Here is a 22423-nt window from a genome sequence, read left to right on the forward strand (position 1 = left end):
AATCCATCCTACAAAAATAAAGCCAGGCCAAATAAGCCAGGCCAAAGCAGCTGAGTATTGAGCAACTGCAAAGTTCCTGGCTTCCTAAAGACACTCATGATCTTGCAGTAACTTCAGAAAACCCCAAATGGGTCAGTTCCTGGGTTTGGATGTGGGGGAGCTCAGTTTTCCCAGCACTGGCTGTCCAGGAGCCCTGGCTGAAGTTTCCAGGCAGTTCTCAACAAGTTCTGCCTTTTTCTGCTGCCCAGAATGCCAGAGCTTCACAGAATCACTGAATCATGGAATGGTTTGGGTTGGAAGGGACCCTAAAGAAGGGACCCAGGCAGACCTGCTGTGGCTCATCCCTGAAGCACTTTTTTCCCTCAGGACTTTCCACCTCTCCCATCCACTTTGTGCACAGAGTTAGTTCCTCATTCTCTGTCCACAAACAAGAGCAATAGGCAGAGCACAAATTCAGTTTCTCAGCCCTGAAATTCCAAAGAGGGGTTTGTTCAGTGCCTGGGCTTCCTGGTTTTGCTCCAGGGGGGCTGCAGAGGGAATGGAAAGGGATGTTTTGGGAGACCCTAATTGCACATGGTGTGATGCCCCAGGGGAAGGCAGCTCCAAGCTCTGCCAGCATCCTGCCTACAATTCCTTTGGCACTTGGGACTGAACCATTCTCAAAAATGATAAGCAGAAATGACCTGGGTGATGAGTGAAGGGCTTTGTTTAAGTTTGCAGAGAACAAGAGCCATGAATCTCCTACCAGTTGAGCTTGTGGCTCAAGAAATGTGGATCTGCAGGACACTGAGCACCCTCAGACCCTTTGATGTGGGCAATGGAGCTGGGGAAGGGTCTGGAGCACCAGGAAGGGCTGAGGGAGCTGGGCAGGGGCTCAGCCCGGAGAAAAGGGGGATCAGGGGGGACCTTGTGGCTCTGAGGGGACAGCCAGGGGGGTCGGGCTCTGCTCCCAGGGAACAGGGACAGGAGGAGAGGGAACGGCCTCAGGCTGGGCCAGGGGAGGGTTAGATTGGATATTGGGAAAATCTCTTCATGGAAAGGGCTCTCCAGCCTTAGCACAGCTGCCCAGAGCAATGATGGAGTCCCCATCCCTGGAGGGATTTAGAAGCCATGTGGATGTGGCACTTGGGGACATGGTCAGTGGTGGCCTTGGCAGTGCTGGGGGAATGGCTGGACTCAAAGATCTTACAGAGCTTTTCCAACCCAAACAATTCCATGATTCTCTGATACACATGGCAATGCAGACCAAGCAGCACCTGGCAGGATCAGGCCCAGCAAAGTGGTTTAACAAATCCTGACTTAAACCTCCACCTAAAACACCCTGTGCTGGGCAGAGGGGCCTGCAGGGAATGCAGCAGCTCTGGAAAGAGGAAAGAACTTGCAGGGGATGCTGCTGGGGCTGCAGCCCCTCCATGGAGAAAGCACCACCCTCCCAGCACGTGCCAGCTCCCCTCAGCCTCCCCCTGCAGCAGCATCAGATGCTCCATGCCATGCTGCTCACTCAGCTGTGCCACAGAGCAAGCAGGCACTGAGGGCTCCCAGGTTCCCCTTTCTGCCTGCAAACAGGATGAGCTCCAGCTGAGGATGGATCCTTTTAAAGCAGCTCCCTGCATTTCACAATTTATCTTCAAGTTTCTACAAGAAGAGGGCAACATATGGGAAGTTACATAAACTCCAACAACCCCCACAGAATATCCTGGAGAAAAAAAAGGCAAATACCTCTGCACAGGCACAGAAGTTGCTCTGAAACATTTTAAGGGAAGTGAGGAGTAAATCCATCATTATATCATGAATAAAACCTGGACACAAGAAGCAGTATCAGATACTCAGGTGCCTCCACAGCCAATCCTGGGTGGATCAGATGTGTCACCTTTGTGGAAGATGCACCTGCAGCACTGGCTTTGCACATGGATCACCAAGAGCTCCCCTGCAGCCCTGGCTGAGGGACATGAGGTGCCACAAGGACCCTCACAACAGCCACCAAGAGGGATGAATTCACTTGGAGACCCTCCAAACCATCCTAAATGCTGATGGATCCAAGCTCAGGCAGCCACCAGGTTTGCCATCCTTTCTGGAGCCTCAGTTGAGAAGGGGATCAGAGAGATGAGAAAACATGACTGCACCTTTTATTTACCTCTCAGGAGAGCAGGAATCCACCTTAGCCCTTCCACAGCTGCTTTCCTCTCTCAGCTAGCCTTTTCCTGATTTATTATCCCTGCTTTTATTCAGTTGGATGTTAGATTCTGGGAGGCCAGACCTAGAACCACAGCCCCAGTTCAAGCACAAATGGCTGGGCCACAGATTTCACCTGGAGTCAAAAAATAACCCTCACACCACCACTGAAGGGCAAGACACGTATAAAAAGATGATAAATGAGGTGGCTGAATCCAAGTCCCTGGCAGAAGGCTGGAGCCAGGTGGGGATCAGGCTCTGCTCCCAGGGAACAGGGACAGGACAGAAGGAAACAGCCTCAAGTTGCACCAGGGGAAGTTTAGATTGGATAGAAAGGAAAATTTCTTCATGGAAAGGGTTATCAAGCACACTCCTAGATAAGATTAGAAAATAATTGAACCTCTCTAATCCCAGTCTCAGTATCTAAAGATAAACTGCTGCCACCAAGGCACCCAAAGATGCCACCTGGCATTTTCACCCTGCCACCAGAACGAGGATGCAAATTCTACACAGCAACTGGGATTAAAAACATCTATTTGCCTGTAGCCAAATAGGTTTAAAGTCTCCTCAAGAGAAAATCTCAAGGATTATCCATGCTTTCCAATTTATTATTCATTTCTAACTCATCTCCATTCATCTCTAATTCATCATTGAGGGGATGGCATTAGTGCTATGGAAGGGGTATGAAACTGCAGCATTTGGAATAAAGTTGTACTTCTGAGCCTTCAAGAGTGGCCAGTTTGCAAGAGAGTGAAATCCAGAGGCTCTGAGACACACCATGTGTTCAACACCACTGGCAAACACATGTGAATATATTTATTTTCAAACAGATCCACATGAGCTTGGCTTCTGCAACACGAGTGAGAAGATTATCTGCTGGTGTGATAAAAACATGATTCAAATTGTAAAGCAGCAGGAAAAGTTTTGCATGCTGGCCTGCCACACAATATCAGCAGAAAAATTTATGGTACCTCTCGACCTGCAGGTCGTGAGCCAGGATATTCCTGTGCTGCTCATGGTGCCTGGAACAGGAGGCTGTGCTGGAATCTTTATAAACCACTAAAATGCTTTTTAAAAAAATCACACACAAAAGCAAATCCTGTTCTTCATATTTCTCCTCTTACTCAGTGAGATTTACTTATTTGAGGGTTCCAGAAAGCTCTAACAGCATCAGGATTGGCAGATCCTTTTGCTCCTGGTTTGGCTGAGCAGCCAGACCTGAGTTCCTTCCTGGCTTTTTTTTGTCACCTATTTCCCTGCCTTGCTTGGTCATTTCTTCCTCCAGCCCTGCTGCTCCTGTCCCTGGTCCAGGGCTGGGTCTGCACTGGGTATAGCAGAGTTTTTTGGGGATGGAGTGGCTGGAAGCAAGCAGCACTTTGAGCTGGTTGCAACCCCTCTGGGGCCAGGAGCAGATTTCCTGGGTGCAGAACCCTGTGTGACAGGGAGCACAACAGCAGTGACTGACACAATGAGTCTCATCAGCCCTGAGGTTGTGATTGAAGTGTTTGAAATCCCCAGAGGAGGAACTGACACACTACCTCCAAAAATCCAGGTGGAAAGGAAGGGATGGAGCTCGGACAATGCCAGGGATGGAGCTCAGACAATGCCAGGGATGGAGCTCGGACAATGCCAGGGATGGAGCTCGGACAATGCCAGGGATGGAGCTCGGACAGTGCCAGGGATGGAGCTCAGACAATGCCAGGGATGGAGCTCAGACAATGCCAGGGATGGAGCTCAGACAATGCCAGGGATGGAGCTCAGACAATGCCAGGGATTTGTGGATCTGCTGCTTAATTGGCAAATTCACCACTGTGGCCTCTTGGAAGGAGTCCAGAGGAGGCCACCAAGATGATCGGATCTGCTGTGAGGAAAGAGAGAGAACTGGGATTGCTCAGCCTGGAGAAGGGAAGGCTTTGGGATGACCTAACTGGGGCCTTCCTAATATTGTAAAAATATAAAAAGAGACTGGAGCAACAGGAGAAGGGGGAATGGCTTCCCACTGAAAGAGAGGAGGTTTAGATCAGATATTGGGAAGGAATTCTTCCCTGTGAGGGTGGGGATGCCCTGGCACAGGGTGCCCAGAGAAGCTGTGGCTGCCCCTGGATCCCTGGCAGTGCCCAAGGATGGGGCTTGGAGCACCCTGGGATAGTGGAAAGTGTCCCTGCACGTGGCAGGGAGTGGAATGAGATGATCTTCAAGGCCCTTTTCAACCAAACCACGCTGTGATTCTGTGATTCCATCATCAGTGCTCCCAGAGGACAAGTGAGGATGGCTGGGTGGCAGTTTTGGGGAGAAGCTCCACAAATTCTCTTTTGGGCAGATGATCTCCAGCTCCCTGGGGAAGAACAGCCCCAGGGACACATCCTGGCCTCAGCAGCCACAGCAGGAACTGCTGCTCTCCTCAGCCCTGGAGCAAGGTCACCACTGCTGGGGTGGAGCCCACAGCCAGCTAACCCCCCTGGGGTTTAGATCATCACAACAATCAGAGATTATTTCAAAACCTCATGATATGGGAGGACAGTCATGCTGGGGGGGCTGGTTCAGCCCCAGAGCAATCCAGTGCTGATTGATTCACTGCTCATACCTGCATCCAGCCTTCCTCTCACCTATTACTTCATGCACAGAACCTACAAGCTCCAACAGGCCAAACCTTGCTTTTTCAGACAGGTATGCTGCTGCATCACCTCCACAATTGTCACAGACATATTTTATGAAAAATCCTTTCTTTAGGATTTTTACTCCTGAGAAGCTGGGAGGCCTCAGGAACAAAATGTAAACATTGATTATCTGCTGCTGTGGGATGCAACAGGTGCATCTGTGATTAGCCCATGTTGGATGTTTCTAATTAACGGCCAATCACAGTGAGATGGTTTGGACAGAAAGTTTGAGACACAAGCTTTTGTTAACAGTCTTTCTTTTTCTATTCTTGCTAGCCTTCTGATGAAATCCTTTCTTCTATCCTTTTAGTATAGTTTTAATGTAATATATATAATGAAATAATAAATCAAGCCTTCTGAAAGATGGAGTCAGATCCTCATCTCTTCCCTCATCCTCAGACCCCTGTGAACATTGTCACACACAATGAGCCTCTAACACACCTTTACTGATGGAGTTTGGAGTGCCAAGAAGTGTCCTGGACCCCCAAATTATGAATTCAGGTTTTAAAACTCTGTGTCTAAGCAGCATCAATCAACCAAGGTGTCTGCTGGTCAGGTATCAAGCCAATAAAAGTTCATTTTCTGCCAGCTGGCATTTCCAGGCTGGACATCTCCCATTTCCAATTCCTCCAGGACTCATCCTGAAGAGATGTCCATGGCCTCAGTGCTCACAACCCCATCAGCAAACACTGAACCTGCACTAAAATTCATCTCATTTTACCTGGGTAAAGCAGGAAGGATGCCCTGCGCCTCCCCTTCTTCAGACATGCAGGGATTTGGGGCAGGGAAGGGATTTGGCTGCTTTCCCTTCCCTCACAAAGGAAAGCAGAGCAGGGATGTCCTGGAAGGACCAGAAAATAGCAGTGGATGGAGTCAGACTGCGGGGCAGGATGAGGAAATCCTCCTTGTGGCAATAAAAAGGTCTCAAGTGCTTGGCTGGGGTGCCAAGAATCCACCAACAGGCCAGGCTGGCTCAGAAGCAGCTTTTCACATCAGTGCAGTGAGAACATTTCTGTTTATTTGTTCCTCAGCCTCAGCCAAGAAGGAAGGAGGTGCTGCTCTGTTCCTCCCCTCACCACGCTTGTGCTCAGCTCCCTGCAACAGCAGAAAGCTTCAAAGTGGTGACACCTCCACCTCCTGCCACCCTGCAATGTTTGGGCTCACAGACAGCTTTAAATTTTGCTTCAGATGGCATGGCATGACCTGACTCACGTGGGAAAGGCAGAGGTTACACTCTCATCTGTTCCTCTGAAGTCAGAGAATTCTTGTTTTCCATCCCAGGCCCAAATTAGTGCTAATTATTCCATGCAAAATGGAGTTGCTTCAACAGGAAGGAATTAGGACAACAAATTATTCTGGAATAAAGAGTCACTGCTGCCTGAGCAAGTGATCTGCTTGTTTGCACAGAGAAGAAAAGGAGCTTTCTCAAGGCCAGGTTGGACAGGGCTTGGAGCAACCTGGGATGGTGGAAGGTGTCCTTTATCATTACTATTTAAGCTGGAATGAGATGAGCTCTAAGGTCCATTCCAACCCAAATTATTCCCCGATTCTCTAATTCTTCTATTTGGGGAAAAAAATTAGTTCCAATTTTAAAAATATTTCCAACCTCCACACCTGTTACTCATTCTCCCACAGGTGTAATTCTTCCACAGGTCTTTTTGGGAAAAAAATAGTTCCAATTTTATAAAGATTTCCAACCTCCACACCTGTTATTCTCCCACAGGTGTAATTCTTCCACAGGTCTTTTTGGGAAAAAAATAATCCCAATTTTATAAAGATTTCCAAGCTCTGTGCCTGTTACAGCAGACACTGGGATGTTGTGCATGACCAATGTGCCAAACCCAACCCACACTCAGGTGTTTTGACTGCCACCATCAAAACTGCAGCTGCCATGAACACACAGGTACCACAGGAAGAACCACAGCACGGTGGGTTTGAAAGCTGTGGGTGATGCCTCCAGCCAGGAGAGCCCTGATTTGGGCCAGGGAGGGGCAGGCACACAGGGTTTCCCTCCATGGAGACACAACCTCAAACCTGCAGGACTTGGGGCTGTGGAGATGAATTACTGGAATGCTCTGGTACAGAATTGGGCAATCACAGCATGGTTGGGGTTGGGAGGGACCTTAAAGCTCATCTCATTCCAACCCCCAGCCATGGTAATGGGTATCCTTCACTAGATCAAACCCTCTCCAGCCTGGCCTTGAACATTTCCAGAGATGGGGCAGCCACAGCTTCTCTGGGCACCCTGTGCCAGGGCCTGCCCACCCTCACAGGCAAACATTTCTTTCTGAAATCCTGTCTGACCCAACCTCTGGCAGTGGGAATCCATTCCCTGCGTCCTGTCCCTCTATCCCTTGTCCCAAATCCCTCTCCAGCTCTCCTGGAGCCTCTCTTCAGGCCATGGAAGAGGTTCTGAGGTCTCCCTGGAGCCTTTTCTTCTCCAGGTGAGAGAAGCTCTCAGCCTGAGCAGAGCAGAGGGGCTCCAGCCCTTGGAGAACGTTCATTGCTTCTTCTGGAGTCACTTTAGGTTCTTGTTGGAGCCAGCACTCCCCACCATCCCCTCCTCCCTGCACAAACACAGCAACCCCTCCCCAGAGGGGCAGCTCCCACCTTGCTGCACTACAGAAAAAACCCAGGTAAGGCCACATGGAGCAGCTGTGGAAGCAGCACTGCTCTCATGGGGAGCTCCAGGACCATGGTGGGAGCCTGGAGATGACATGGAAATCCTCCTAAAGGGGTCAGACAGAGAAAAGAATGAATGAGCTGCCCCTTCACCAGTGCCTGTGTGTGACAGTGACAATGCCATGGATCCCACATGTTTCCCACACACACAGAAGTTTCAAGTGCTGACAGATAGCACTCTGACAGCCCAGCCACGTGAGCTGCACCAGAGAAAAAGGGTTTCCAGAGTATTTGGGAGTTTAATGAGCAGCAAACACTCGTGATGGAAGCCACTCTAGCCACTTATAAAAACTGGAGGCATCAGGAAGAACAGGATTGCACCAGCCTGCAGCGATACCCAGGAGCTGCTGCTCCAGAGGAAGATGCAGGAAATCATTCTGGACAGCTCAGGAATCACTTGCTTATCACTAAATCTATTCCTAAGCCCTTCAGATAGTGATTAAGCACAATGGTTCATACCCTAGATATTAAATATTAATCCTCCCTAATGTGACTGCCGATGCTCTGGTTATCCAGTTTGGATAACCACACACCCCAAACCACAGAAACACAACACACAAAACCCAGCAGTGCTCTGTGATCCAGCCAGAGCCTCCCTGGGCTCTGAGCCTGGAAGGAAAGCAGCAGGATGCCACTGAAAGCAGGGGGGAAAGGGTTAAAGAGCAGGAGATGAATCAGCCAGTGCTCTCCAGGCGGACATTTCCTACCTCTGCTCAAGTGGCTCTTCCTGTCTGCAGCCTTGGGGATGCTCACAGACCTGCCTGCCTCCCAATGACTTCCACAGCCAGGGGAAAGCCCAGGGATTGGTTTGATTTCCAGGGGAAAATGGGATTTGTGAATGAGCCCAGAGAGCAGCTGCCAGGGGTCACCGTGTCACACCAGGAGGGGGGACCAGGAGCAGCTGGTGCCAGCCCTGACCCCATGGAAACCCTACAGGTGCCACTCCTGACCCTATGGAACACCCCTGACCCTATGGAAACCCTACAGGTGCCACTCCTGACCCTATGGAACACCCCTGACCCTATGGAAACCCTACAGGTGCCACTCCTGACCCTATGGAACACCCCTGACCCTATGGAAACCCTACAGGTGCCACTCCTGACCCTATGGAAACCCCACAGGTCCCACTCCTGACCCTATGGAACACTCCTGACCCTATGGAAACCCCACAGGTGCCACTCCTGACCCTATGGAAACCCTACAGGTGTCACTCCTGACCCCATGGAAACCCTGAGGTGGCACCCCTGACCCTATGGAACACTCCTGACCCTATGGAACACTCCTGACACTGTGGAAACCCTACAGGTGCCACTCCTGACCCTATGGAAACCCTGCAGGTGCCACCCCTGACCCTATGGAAACCCTACAGGTGCCACCCCTGACCCCATGGAAACCCTGAGGTGGCACCCCTGACCCTATGGAACACTCCTGACCCTATGGAAACCCTACAGGTGGCACCCCTGACCCTATGGAAACCCTGCAGGTGCCACTCCTGACCCTATGGAAACCCTACAGGTGCCACTCCTGACCCTATGGAAACCCTGCAGGTGCCACCCCTGACCCCATGGAAACCCTGAGGTGGCACCCCTGACCCTATGGAACACTCCTGACCCTATGGAAACCCTACAGGTGCCACTCCTGACCCTATGGAACGCTCCTGACCCTATGGAAACCCTACAGGTGGCACCCCTGACCCTATGGAAGCACTCCAGGTGCTCAGTCCCACAGAAAATATCCCACCCCACGCTCCCCAGTGTTTTGAGCGTCCCACAGACCACAGAGTGGTCAGCCAAGCACAGCAGAGGTCACACAGCCTCTGGATTGGGATTACCCTGCTGGAAACTCAGAGGGTTGGGGCAGAACAGATGCAGGCTGGCAGCAGGAGGAGACAGGGAGAGGGGAATTCGAGCCACTCATGCATGAGGATGATGATGCTGGACATGGAGCGGTATCACAGAGCAGCACAGAGGTGCAGCTGTTTGTGAGGGATGTGTCAGGAGGGCAGGGCTGTGTCTCCTTAGTCCACAGCAGCACCAGCACGCTGGAAATGGGAAATATCAGTTCCAGCACCTCCCAGGATGCCCCACTGCTTTCACACAATCCCAGAGCCATTTAGGCTGGAAAAGACCTCCAAGATCATCTGGTGACCAATCCCCACCTTGTCACCAGAGCAGAGCACTCAGTGCACATTCAGTTGTTCCTTGGATGACTCCACCACCTTCAGCCAGCTGTAACCAACCAGGTGCTTTAAGCAAAGCTGTTTTAATAAAGATCAGGCAAAAACCCCCAGGAAGCTCTCCAACAGGGATGGAAAGAAACCTGTGGAATGGGAAGGTGGCAGTGCCCACTTTCTGCCCACCACAAACACTGAGTCTCTGTCTCCCCAGCAGCCCCAGATCCCAGGGGATTTGGGCTCCCTGTTCCCCAAAAACCTTCCTAGCTCTTCACCTGGCCACAGCAGAAGCCACCAGGGAGGTGGCAGTGCCATCACCATCCCTGTGATCCCTGTGACAATGCCATCACCATCCACATCGAGCCTGGGAGCGGAGCTTTCCCAACCAGCACAGAGTTTCCATCTGATGCTCCACAGAGACAAATCCTCCCTGCAAACCTGGCTGCACATCCTTCCCCTGCTGCAGCAACAGGAATTAAAATAAAGATGAAAAACTCCTGTTGGGGCCGCACTTTTATTTCCTGTCCTTTCTAGAACTCCTTGTACAGGAGGAAAAAAAAATAAATCCTTAAATATTTCCAAGCATCCTGCATGCTTGCAGCAAGCTCTCCCCCAGCCACGGGCAGGCAGAGAAAAGGATGACTAATTTTTATTTTCGCATAAAAGACGCTGGGAGAGCGTCCTGTGAACGAGCTCAGTAAATTCCTGAGGCTCCCGGCAAGGACTCCAGCGCTCCTTGCGAAACTTCCCAGCTGGAAATGAAAAGGCACAAAACATCTTTGCTCTCCCTCCACAAACAGAGCTTGGGATTCCTTTCACGACAGTATTTGGATTTTTTTTTTTTTTTAATGTCAGTCCATATTTAGCAGGAGGGAAAAAAAGCCTCCCTTCCTTCCTGTCACATTTTCCACCCTCGATGACATCCAAGATCAGAAACAAGCGAGCGCTGGCCGAGGAGGGAGGAGGATGCAGCTCCCGAGCGTGGGAGAGCCTGGAGAGGGACAGCAGCAGGGACATTCCCATTTGGGATTCCCGTTGGAGGGGACACACCCTTGGAGGAGTGGGAAGAGCCAGTGGGAAGGGGACAGAGCCCTGGAGGAAGGGACAGAGCCCTGGAGGAAGGGACAGAGCCCTGGAGGAAGGGACAGAGCCCTGGAGGAAGGGACAGAGCCCTGGAGGACGGGACAGAGTCCTGGAGGAAAGGACAGAGCCTTGAAGGAAGGGACAGAGCCTTGGAGGAAAGGACAGAGCCCTGGAGGAAGGGACAGAGCCCTGGAGGAAGGGACAGAGCCCTGGAAGAAGGGACAGAGCCCTGGAGGAAGGGACAGAGCTCTGGAGGAAGGGACAGAGCTCTGGAGGACGGGACAGAGCTCTGGAGGAAGGGACAGAGCTCTGGAGGACGGGACAGAGCTCTGGAGGAAGGGACAGAGCTCTGGAGGAAGGGACAGAGCCCTGGAGGACGGGACAGAGCCCTCAGACCCCACAGGGTGTCCCTTCCAATTCTCCACCCTGGAGCATCTCCTGGAAGGATGGCCCAGGGAGCAGCCAGGCCACAAGTCCCCAAGCTGGAATATTGGTCCCCAAAGAAGCTTTTGGCCACCTGGATGTGCCCAGGGATTCAGGAGGGTTCCTCACTGAGCCCGATGGAGGCGTGCAGGGAGCCCGGTGGTGCTGGGTGGTGGCAGGAGGTTGTGGCCATGGTGGCCCTGCCCTGCAGATGTTTTTTGGGTTTTGGAGGGGTGTCCCCAGCTTGGACCCCCGTGTCCAACCCTGTGGGTCACTACAGATCCACAGGTGGGAGTTCATAGAACGAGGGAATGGTTTGGGTGGGAAGGGACCTTAAAGCTCACCTTGTTCCATCCCCTGCCACGGCAAGGACACTTTCCACTGTCCCAGGGTGCTCAGAGCCCCATCCAAGCTGGCATTAAACACTTCCAGGGATCCAGGGGCAGCCACAGCTTCTCTGAGCAACCTGTGCCAGGGCCTCACCACTCACCCAGGGAAGAATTCCTTCCTAACATCTAATCTAACCATACTCTCAGCGTGAGAGTATTCCCCCTTATCCTGTCACCCTTATAAAAAGTCTCTCTCTCTATTTTTCCTGCGTGCTGCCTTCAAGCACTGACAGAGCCCCATTAGATCTCCCCGGATCCCTCTCTCCTCCAGGCTGGACAATCCCAATTTTCCCAGCCTTTCCTCGCATCCCTCCCATCAACTCAGTGGCCTCCTCTGGACCCGCTCCAAGGGAGCAAATCCAAGATCCCCAGCCCGCGCTCACTTTCAGAAATCCTCATTCTCACCAACAAACAACACCTACAAACACACGAACACCAAACCCCAAGTTCAGCGCCGGCAGGGCGGGGGTGCCCCAACTCCACGGACACGCCTGGATCGCTCCCCTCGCCCCTTCCATCACCCCCAGGCCACCACAACCACCCCGAGCCCACCCCGGGGGGCACCTGCGGGCCCTCCCCGCTCACCTGCGGCCGCCGCTCCCTCACCGGCTCCCGCCCAAACGGCTCCGCTGCGAGGCCGCCCCGGCCGCCCGTAACCATGGACGGCGCAGCGGGGGAGGACGCGGGGGTGGAGGGGATCGGGGGAAAAGGGGAGGGGGAGATGAGGGAAGGGGAAGGGGTGCGGGAAGCCCCCGCCGCCCCTCGGGGCTCTCCCGGCGCTCAGCGGCGCCGCCGCCGCCGCCCGCCCGCTGCCGCCGCCATCGTGCGGCTCCGGCCCGGGGGCGTGGCCGGGGCGTGGCCATGGGCGTGGCCAGGCGGGCCCGCGGCGCGGGGCGGTGCTGCCCCCTGGTGGCGCGGAGGCGGCACTGCGCCCCTTCCCGGTTCCCACGTCCCAAAATTCCGGAGTAGGAAAAATTAATTAATAAATAAATTAATTAACTAACTCACTATTAATGAGGAAATTAATTACAAACATAAAGTTTTGGTGGGGTACTACAGGAATGTCGGAGAAACCTCTTAGGAAGGAGGTGCAGAGACAGGACAATGAGTAACGCGTACAAGTTGAAAAAGGGGGAATTTCTATTGGATATTAGGGGGAAATTCTTTGCTGTGACCATGGTGAGAACAGAACAGGTTGCCCAGGGAAGTCGTGGATGCCCCAGCGCTGGAAGTTTTCAAAGCCAGGTGGGATAAGGCCTTGAGCAACCTGGTTTAATGGGGCCTCACTCTGACCGTGGCAGGCTTGGGATGATCTTTAAAGTCCCTTCCAAACCTTTAACATTTTGTGATTCTATGATTCTGGTCTTTATGATCATGATTGTACGATTCTGTGGTTCTGTAATTTATGATCGTGATTGTATGATTCTGTGATTCTGGGATTTATGATGATGATTGTACACTCTGTAATTCTGTGAACAGAAATTCCTGGGTGCAACTGAGTGGCTTTTTTGTTTTCGTGAGGTAAGTTTTGATCACCAACAAGATCTCTTCTTAATCAGAAACAATCCAGAAAAATGATCCTTTTTTATAATTTAGAATGAGAAAAGCTGGCTTCAATTAATTATAACTACAGAATGGTTTGGGTATGAAGGAACCTTAAAGAGCATCTGGTTCTACTCCCCGCCATGGACAATTTTCCACCATCCCAGGTTGCTCCAAGCCCCATCACCCGTGGCCTCAGACACTTCCAGGGATGAGGCTTTTCTGGAGAAACTGCGCCAGTGCTCACATGAAAGACCAAGTTCCTCATATCCAGGTGGAACTTCCATCAGTTTCTGCCCTTTGTCTCTTGTCCCATTGCTGGGCACCACGGAGCAGAGCCTAGTCCATCCTCTTGGCACGCCACCTCTAGATGTTTATACACATTGATGAAGTCCCCCCTCAGATGTCTGCTCTTGAGGCTGAACAGCTCCCAGAATCACAGAATACCGAGGTTCAAAAGGACCTCTGGAGATCATCCAGTCCAACCTCCTGTCAAGGCAGTGTCACATGGAGCAGGTGACACAGGAATGTGTCCAGGTGGGTTTGGAATGTGTCCAGAGAGGGAGACTCCAGGGCCTCCCTGGGCAGCTGTTCCAGTGCTCTGCCACCCTCAGCATAAAGAAATTCTTCCATGGTCTCCCTGTCCCCGTTCCAGGATCTGTCCCCGCTCCATGCTCACCCTGTCCCGCTGCAGGACCGCCCTGTCCCCGTTCCAGCATCTGTCCCCGCTCCATGCTCTCCCTGTCCCCGCTCCAGGATCTGTCCCCTCTCCATGTTCTCCCTGTCCCCTCTCCAGGATCTGTCCCCTCTCCATGCTCTCCCTGAGCCCTCTCCAGGACCTGTCCCCGCTCCAGGATTGCCCTGTCCCCTCTCCAGGATCTGTCCCCTCTCCATGCTCTCCCTGTCCCCTCTCCAGGATCTGTCCCCTCTCCATGCTCTCCCTGTCCCCTCTCCAGGACCTGTCTCCGCTCCATGTTCTCCCTGTCCCCTCTCCAGGACCTGTCTCCGCTCCATGTTCTCCCTGTCCCCTCTCCAGGACCTGTCTCCGCTCCATGTTCTCCCTGTCCCCTCTCCAGGACCTGTCTCCGCTACATGTTCTCCCTGTCCCCACTCCATGCCCTCCCTGTCCCCGCTGACCCCAGACACACGGAACCGGTCACACCCCCTGTCAATCACTACCTGTCAATCACCGTGACGGGCGTGCGCCACAGCCAATCAGCGGCGGACGCGACGCAAAGGGGGCGGGACCATAGCTGTGCCGGGCGCGCGGCGGCGGCGGGCGCAGGTGAGGGGCCCTCAGGGGCCGTGAGGGCGGCGGGGAGGGGACACCGGGGCGGCACTGACCCCTGCGGCCGCCACGGCCCTGGCCGCCACCGCCGGCCGCTCTGCCAGGCGGATCTGCGAGCGGAAAACCTCCCGGAGCTCCCCCGGGGGCTGAAGGTCGCGCTGAGGGCGGGGGGGCCCCCGCCGTGAGGGCGCGCAGAGCCGCGTCGCGGCCTGCGGGCCGCTGTTCCCTGTGGGAAGGAGCCCTGTGCTTTCCCCTTTGGTTTTCCCGTTGCTTGTGCGAGATTCCCGCCCTGGCCTCTGGCGCTTGTCTTGGCCGTGCCGCTTGTTTTTCCCTGTCGCCTGTCGTGACCCTGCCGCCAGGCCAGCCCCCAACCCGCCGACGGAATCCAAACAACCAGGGTGGGAATAAACACGGTCTGGGCAATGGTAGAAATAAGCGAGGTTTATGGAAGTGAAGCTGAGCGTTGAGCTTAAACCCAAACGAATTTTCTGTGCGTGATTTCCGACAGGATTTCCCCTGTCTCATCGCGGTGTCTGTGCCAGGGCACGGGTGCCTGCCCGAGCTTCTGAGACAGCCTGAGGCTCACCCGCAGCCTCTGCTCACCCGCAGCCTCTGTCCCTCTGCAGGTGCTGAGCCACGATGGGTTTGGCTGAGGACAAAGTGTACACCCACATTACGAGAAACCTCAAGAAGTTCGGGACTATCCGAGTGGCGTCGCTGGCCAATTCCCTGACCTGCCTGGTTGATTCTGACAGAGTAATTTCCTGTTTGCCTGAGCTCTGCCAGGCTCCTTCCCCAAGGACAACATAGAGCTGTCTTACCTCTAAACCAGACCCTCTCTTAGATACCCTGTGTGTTTTTCCTAGGAGGAACTCCTGGCCCGGGAGGAGACACGGGGCAACCAGGCAGCCGTGTTTAGGTTCTATCAGCACCTGAGGTGTCGCAAGGGCTGGGTGCAGGATCTCATCCAGGCACTGCACCACAACAACGCAGGGCACTTGGCTGATGAGCTACAGGAAGTCTATGATGCCTGGCAACCTCGACCTCGTATGTAGCCTCATCCTTCCTGGGTGTGTCCTGTGGGGTGCTGGAGATGGGGGCATGAAGTTGTCTCTGTGCCTGCCTCAGTTTCCCAGGGTGCTGGAGGTGTCTGTGACTGTCCCAGGGATGTCCTTCACTGTGGTGACATGTCTGAGGATGACAGACCCATGTTTGAAAGCGGCTGAGGGAAGATGGAAAGATGAACAAAGGGGTGCTGTGGGCTTGGCTGATGTGGGGACAGAGCAGGGACTGTCTCAGTGTCACACTTATCCTCTGCTTCCTCAGCTTTTCCTGCAATGATCCACTTGTCTCTTCCAGGTTCCTCAGCTCCTGCTGCTGCCCCCTCCCTTCCCAGTGATGCCCATCCCAGGCCTTCCTCCATCAGTGCCCAGACACCACCCCGGGGGCCAAATTCTGCCCCGCTGGCTGGGCAGCCACACCGAGACCTGGCCACTGGTGACCATCCCCCTGTCCTGCCCAGTGCTGGCACCACCACGAGCACGGAGCTGGAGGCCAGAGTGCCTGTGCAGGAATCGGTGAGCAGGGCACAGGTTGGATGGGGACACAAAGATCCCTTTTGGCCCTTTGGATTAGGTATGGGGAGCCTGTGGTGGGGCCAGGGCCAGCCAAAGCAGCCCCTCACTGCTGATCTCTGCTGCATTTGGTAGCTTACAGCTCATATATGGCCCTGTAACTGAATTCCAGGGGCATTCCATTCCATGGGGAGAGTGCAGGTTCTGCTTTGCCAGTCCAGGCTTCTCTCCACAGCCCCCAACCCCTGGGTGGGTCCCAAAGAGAGACTCCAGACCCCCTTCATAACCAGCCTCATGGGTGTCCCAAACCCCCTCATCCCAGTGATTTAACACATCTCATTTCCTTCCAGCTCCCCAAAAAACTCCCGGAGCAAGAGAGTCCCCAGCCGGTTCCACCTGGGAGCAAAGTCCATGGCGGAGCGAGCGGCGGGCACAGCGCAGAGGGGGATCTCTCCCACCCCGCCGGGGCCGTGCCAGTGTCACCAGGGACACCAGGGATGGCTGTGCCACCAGCAGTGTCCCCAGAGCAGGGCCGGGACTGGCTGAGCCGCCGGCCGGTGTGTGTGGACAATGGGTTTTTTGGGAATGCCAACCACCTGCACCGCGGCACGCCCGGCCTGGGCCTGGGCAGGGCTGCTCCATCCAGGGATGCAGGTGCCACTCACAGCCCTGGGCAGCCCAGGAACGAGCCCGAAGAGAGCTCAGATGTCTCCACAGAGTCACCACCGAGCCTGGAGGGGGCCACTCGTGCTGTGCCCCCAAACCCAGTGCCAACAAAGCAGCCTGTGCCAAGCTCTGGGCAGGGTGAGCCCACAGGAAGCTTCGTGGATGTGCGCAGCCCCCTCCTCATCCAGGAGCAGTTTGATGTGGAGAAGAAGCGGGTGGGGACGCTGCCACAGCACCCAGGGAGTGCAGGTGGGTGTCCCTCCTGGCAGAACCAGGCAGCCACCGGGGAGCAGGAGGTGCTGCTGAGAGCCCCTCACTGCAAGAGTGTTCCAGAGATGGGAATGGAGCTGGGAGGGCTCTAGAGCATAAGTCTGATGAGGAGCAGCTCAGGAAGATGGGAGAGCTCAGTCTGGAGAAAAGGAGGTTTGGGAGAGACCTTCTTGCTCTCTACAACTCCCTCCCAACAGGAGGGTGGAGCAGGGTGGAGATGTAACAGGCAACAGGATGAGAGGAAAATTGTGTCATGGGAGGTTTAGGTTGGATAGTAAGGAAAATTTCTTTTTGGAAGAGGTTGTCAAGCACTAGAATAAGCTGTCCAGGCCAGCCAGTGGTAGTCACCATCCCTGGAGGGATTTTGAAGGTGTTTGGATGTGGCATTTGGGGACAGGGGTTAATGGTGGCCTTGGCAGTGCTGGGGGAATGATTGGAGTGGAGTGGAGTGGAGTGGAGTGGAATGGAATGGAATGGAATGGAATGGAATGGAATAGAATAGAATAGAATAGAATAGAATAGAATAGAATAGAATAGAATAGAATAGAATAGAATAGAATAGAATAGAATATTTTGTTTGGAAGGAACCCACAATGGTCATCTCATCCATCTGCATTTTAATTTTGGCAGTTTGGGAGCAGCTTTGAGGTGTGAAAGTTCTCCCCCTGGTTTGCAGAGATCTTTGTATGCATGTGGGGGAATTTTAGCATCTCCTACATCACTCACCTTCGGGCATCTAAGAATCAGGATAAAGCCCTGTCCTCCACACCAGGGTCTTGGGGTGGGAAAAGAGACACCCAGCTCTTCCAGCCCTTTCCATTCTGCCATGTGGGGTCAGCACCTCCTGGCCGGGGGGACATGGAGTTTCAGGAGCCTTAAAAGCCTCTGTTTGCCTTGGTGCCCTCCCTGCCTGAGTTACCTGCAGCTGCAGGGAAAGCTCGGGTGCCACAGCAGAGCCAGAGCACTGGGTCCTGCTCCCTGTGCCACCCCCTCAGCTTGAGGACTGTCCTGTCACAGCTTCCTTGAGGAAGGACAAATCAGCAAATCTCACCTTTTAGGCCCCCTGGTTAACACAACACGTTTTATTTTCTCCCTGACAGGTCCTTCAGTGGAAACAGCTCCCCTGGGTGCCACCCCTGTGCCCAGAGCCACCGTCCCATCCCGTGACAGCTCTGTGAAGTCTCTTACGCAAGAGAAGAAGCTGCCTGTTGGGAACAGAGCCAGCAGCACCCCCTGTGTGCCAGCCAAGGAGAAAGTAGGTGACCTTTCCTCTTGCCACTTGCACTTCACTCCTGTCCTTGTGCACTCCCAGTGGTTAGGAGATTTTCTGTTGCAGTGTCACACTGGTGACGAGTTTATTCAGGGATTTTTAACCCCCACTGTGGTGTTTATGTTACCATCCACACACATTGTGTGGTGGAGCATGGGAGAAGGGGGCCAAACTCTGTTGGGCTTTGACTCCTTACCCTGCCAGTCAGTCTTCTGGCTTCCAGGTGCTGTTTTCCACTGTTCTTCCTTCCTCCCTCCTTCACCTCCCTGTTACCTGTGACCCAACCCGTGGGGACTGTGTTCAAGTGGCTTTGTTGGGACCTGTGTCCCCAAGCCCAGGCCATTGGGTGCTCCCCTTGACCCCCAGCCCCTCTCCTTGTCTCCCAAAGGTGCCCCCAGCCCCTCTCCTTGTCTCCCAAAGGTGCTCCCCAGCCCCTCTCCTTGTCTCCCAAAGGTGCTCCCAGCCCCTCTCCTTGTCTCCCAAAGGTGCCCCCAGCCCCTCTCCTTGTCTCCCAAAGGTGCTCCCAGCCCCTCTCCTTGTCTCCCAAAGGTGCCCCCAGCCCCTCTCCTTGTCTCCCAAAGGTGCTCCCAGCCTCGGCAGACCCAGTCCTGGGCACAGCTGTGGTAGGTGGCTCCGAAGGCGTGGCTGGGAGATCGGCTTCCCGGGTGAGCTCTGCCACGAGCATCTGGGCACCTCAGAGTGATGAGGAGAAGGAAGAGGAGCTCAGCAAGCCAGATGTCCTCATGTCCACGCCTCCGGGCAGCCCAGAGGTGGCCAGCAGACACCCGAGCTCTCAGGAGCCCAGCAACCCCTCCAGCAGCCTTGGCCTCGGCAGCGACCCGATCCTGGTGAGCAGGGATAGCCTGAGCTCAGGAGCAGCACTGCCCAGAGTCTCCTCAGTTCCTGCAGGCCCCAGAGCAAAGGAGGCACCTGGAGCAAGGAGAGACTCCTGTCCTGCTCCAGGCTGGGACAGCAGCTCCCTGGGCACCCACGAGCTCTGTGTGGATCATCACCCCAGCGTCCAGCTTGGAGCCGACAGCGATGGGGTCACTCCCCTTGGAAGCTCCGTGAATTCCGGCTCTGGCAGTGCCACCAGCTCCCCTCAGGGCAGAGCCCCAAAGGGGGACAGCAGTGGCCTGTCCCTGCTGTACATCCTTCCAGCTGTGGGCGTCATTTCTGCCGTGGCGTTCGCCGTGTACGCCCGGCTGCGGAAATAGCGATGGGACACCCCGACAGTGACACAGCCAGGGGTTGCTCTGGCAACAGGATTTTGGCCAATGCATTTGAAGCCTGAAGAGTAGCAAAGGGCAGTAGGGGTGTTGTTAAATCTTTTTCTGGAAGGTTCTGCTGGAAGAGGCCTTGGTACATGATGCTGTTGGGTTTGGGTCCGTTCCCTCCCGTTTCCCAGCCATCTTCTTGGCTGTAGCCTTCTCTTTTTACAGCCCTCAGGGAGAAGATCTCGCTCCAAAATGTTCTGTTGAGTCAAAAAGAAAAGCACTTATGGTGATTCTCCATGTCTTGTTTGGTCCCAGGAAGTCTCAGGGAAAAAACTGGTGATCCAAAGGGTGACCTCCAGGTCCTTTGTGCAATGCAGCCAGGAGAGGTGGTGCAGGTATCCTGTAACAGCAGAGCTGATTTTCTTGGCTCTGCTCATCTTGGCTTGAAAATGTGCCCAAGGGTGGGTGCAGCAGCCTCCACTGGACATCTCATGTTCAGTTTGCCTTACTTGGTGTCTCTGGCTCTGCTGCTCCTTCTGGGATTGTTTCATGTAGTACTGACCCTGGGGATAAACATGAGGGTCAGGAAAGAGCTGCATCTAACAAGCATTATCAAGGATCAGCCTCATTTCACCCCCTCCAGGCAGAGAAAGGGGTTTCTGATTTAAGAGGAATGTTTCAGGCAATGCCAACTTCAAGCAGACTTGGTCCCACAGAAAGTTGCTGGGTGTCTTTGATTTTTAGGCTGGATCTTTGGAGTTTGGTTGGAAGGGTGGATGGAGTTCCTGATACCTGTTGTTGTGGGGTAGGGGTGTAGGAACCTTCTGCCCAGGCTGGGACACAAACAGGATCAACTGCAGGGAGGCCACAGCAGAGTCTGAGATGCTCTGGGCTGTGGGGAGACCTTGGAGCACCTTCCAGTGTCTAAAGGGCTTGGATCAGACTGGTCCTGGGGGAGGTGTCCCTGCCCATGGCAGAGGGCTGGGATGAGATGCTCACTGATGGCCCTTCCCACCCCAACCATTCTGTGATTCTAAAATACAGTGAAGCAGGGAAGCAGCAACAGCTTGGAATAATTACATTGCTCCAGGCTGCTCCAAGCCCTATTCAGCTTGGCCTTGAACTGTTCCAGTGATGGAGCAGCCACACCTGTGTCAGTGCCTCACCACCCTCACAGGGAAGAATTTCTTCCCAGTATCCCACATCCCTGCCCTCTGACAGTGGGAATCTGTTCCCCTTTGTGCTGTCCCTCCAGGTCCTTGTCCAAAGTCCTTCTCCAGCTCTCTTGTAGCCCTTTTAAGTACTGGAAGGTGCTGGAAAGTCTCTTCTGAGTGTTCTCCAGGCTGAGAACTCCCAGGTGTCCAGAGCAGAGGGCTCAGTCCTGTGGCCTCACTGCAGCAGCTTCACATCCTTATGTTGGACACAGCACTGCAGGTGGGGTCTCAGCAGAGCAGAGCAGAGCAGAGGAGCAGAATCACTTCCCTCATCCCACTAACTTGTTCATCCTAAATGAGTTCCCAAAATCCTCTCTTCCTGCTGGCAGGGAGCCCAGCCCATCACACCCAGAGCTTGGCCTGTGGTGGGAAAGGTCACTCAGCCCTCAACGGCTGCTCCTCCCTCCCTATAGTTCCCTTCTGCCCAGAAATCCAAGAAGTGCCTCCATGAACCAAGGCCAGCCAGTAGATGCAGGAGGGAGGTGCTGATGTGCTGTGTCAGGGTGTCAGGGCTGCTTTCCAGAACAGCTCGAGGTGCTCATTCCTTGCTCAGTGCCTGCTGCTGAAGGAGGGAGGGACAATCCTTTAAACACACCCAGCCCCCTCTGCCAGGAGAGGGATGTGGGGCTGCTCTTCCCATCACAGATGAAATGGTTTTCACTCCCTAACAGGAGGGCCTTGCCTTCTGCACACTTTCTGTAATTCAGGGCAGATCCATGAGATCCCAAACCAGCCTCATCCATACCAAGGCTCTCTTCTCTGATGCTTTACTTGCCTGTGCAATTCTGCCCATGTTTTTCCATACATTTAAGCAACAGCTTGTATGCTTTGCCTTTTCATGTTGGGTTTCTCTTGTGGAACAGCTGGTTTGTCACCACCTCACACTGGGGAAAGCAGTTCAGATTGCTGCTGTGAAGTGCCAGGATTTTTCACAGTTGTTATGTAGCACTTTAAAGCCTCATTGGCAGGAGATGGTGCAGGAGGGAGCTGTGTCCCAGCACATCTTTTACTAACAGGCTAAAAAGCCTTTTACTAACTATAATAAATTGGTTTGATGCTTCACACTTGCCTTGTTGTGATTTGTGGGACGAAGAGCAGGAGGTTGGTGATGCTGTGGCTGGAGGCAATGCTCTGAAGGGCTCTGTTGGCAGTGACACTGAGAGACTGAGGTGACAGGAGGAGGTGACAGGGTTCAGGGTTCCAGAGCTCATTTTGGAGCAAGCACCTGGTCCAGAGGATGCCCATCATGGCAGGTTTTCATGTTGGTGGTTGGATGCCCAGGATGAAAACAGGGAAGGTGGTTCCTGAGGCAGTGAAGAGCTGAGCTGCACAGGTCAGGATGGTGTCATCAAGGAGGAACTGGGCTGTCACAGTTGAGATGGCCATGATACACAGAGTGTCACATATAATTTCAGAAGGCTTTAAGCATTCACCCATAGAGAGTAACACCAAGGCTGCATCTGCCCTCCTTGCTCTTTAGCCCAACTTTTACACCCGTCATGTTGATGCATTGCACCTGTGTGCCTCTGTTCCCTGTGTGATTGGTCAGTTCAGCTCAGCACTCCTTATTTTCAGTGCTGTTCACCTGCTTTTCACAGCTGTACCCATTGCAGGTGAGGCTGGCCACAGCCTCCCTCATAATTACCACACTCTGTGTGCCTACACTGGGAAAATTCTGAGAAATGCACCAAACATCTGCAAAGTTCAAGGGTGAAACAGAGGCACAAGGAGCTGAGGCTGGAAGAGAAGGGAGTGGATGTAACCAGGTGGACACTGCACAGATGTGTGCTGAGCAGCCAGGAT

General features: G+C 53.9%; 2 protein-coding genes across 3 annotated transcripts in view; one reads left to right on the forward strand and one right to left on the reverse strand.

Moving 5' to 3' along the window:
• The window catches only part of PTPRA (protein tyrosine phosphatase receptor type A), a 131226-nt gene extending 118827 nt beyond the window's left edge, over nt 1-12399 (reverse strand). For both annotated transcript variants that reach the window (XM_058804366.1, XM_058804368.1), the window contains exon 1: nt 12165-12399. The gene's annotated coding sequence lies outside the window, so the exon portion shown is untranslated. The remainder of the gene's footprint in view (nt 1-12164) is intronic.
• A 1986-nt stretch (nt 12400-14385) lies between these two features.
• Nucleotides 14386-21682, forward strand: MAVS (mitochondrial antiviral signaling protein). The gene is made up of 7 exons (XM_058803718.1): nt 14386-14406; nt 15036-15165; nt 15276-15456; nt 15769-15986; nt 16334-16898; nt 18020-18174; nt 18771-21682. The coding sequence occupies exons 2-7, from the start codon at nt 15049-15051 to the stop codon at nt 19404-19406; spliced, it is 1872 nt and encodes a 623-aa protein (XP_058659701.1). The 5' UTR covers nt 14386-14406; nt 15036-15048; the 3' UTR covers nt 19407-21682.
• The last annotated feature ends 741 nt before the right edge of the window (nt 21683-22423 follow it).

The sequence above is a fragment of the Ammospiza caudacuta genome, chromosome 4 (assembly GCF_027887145.1).
Source record: "Ammospiza caudacuta isolate bAmmCau1 chromosome 4, bAmmCau1.pri, whole genome shotgun sequence".
Lineage (NCBI taxonomy): Eukaryota > Metazoa > Chordata > Aves > Passeriformes > Passerellidae > Ammospiza > Ammospiza caudacuta.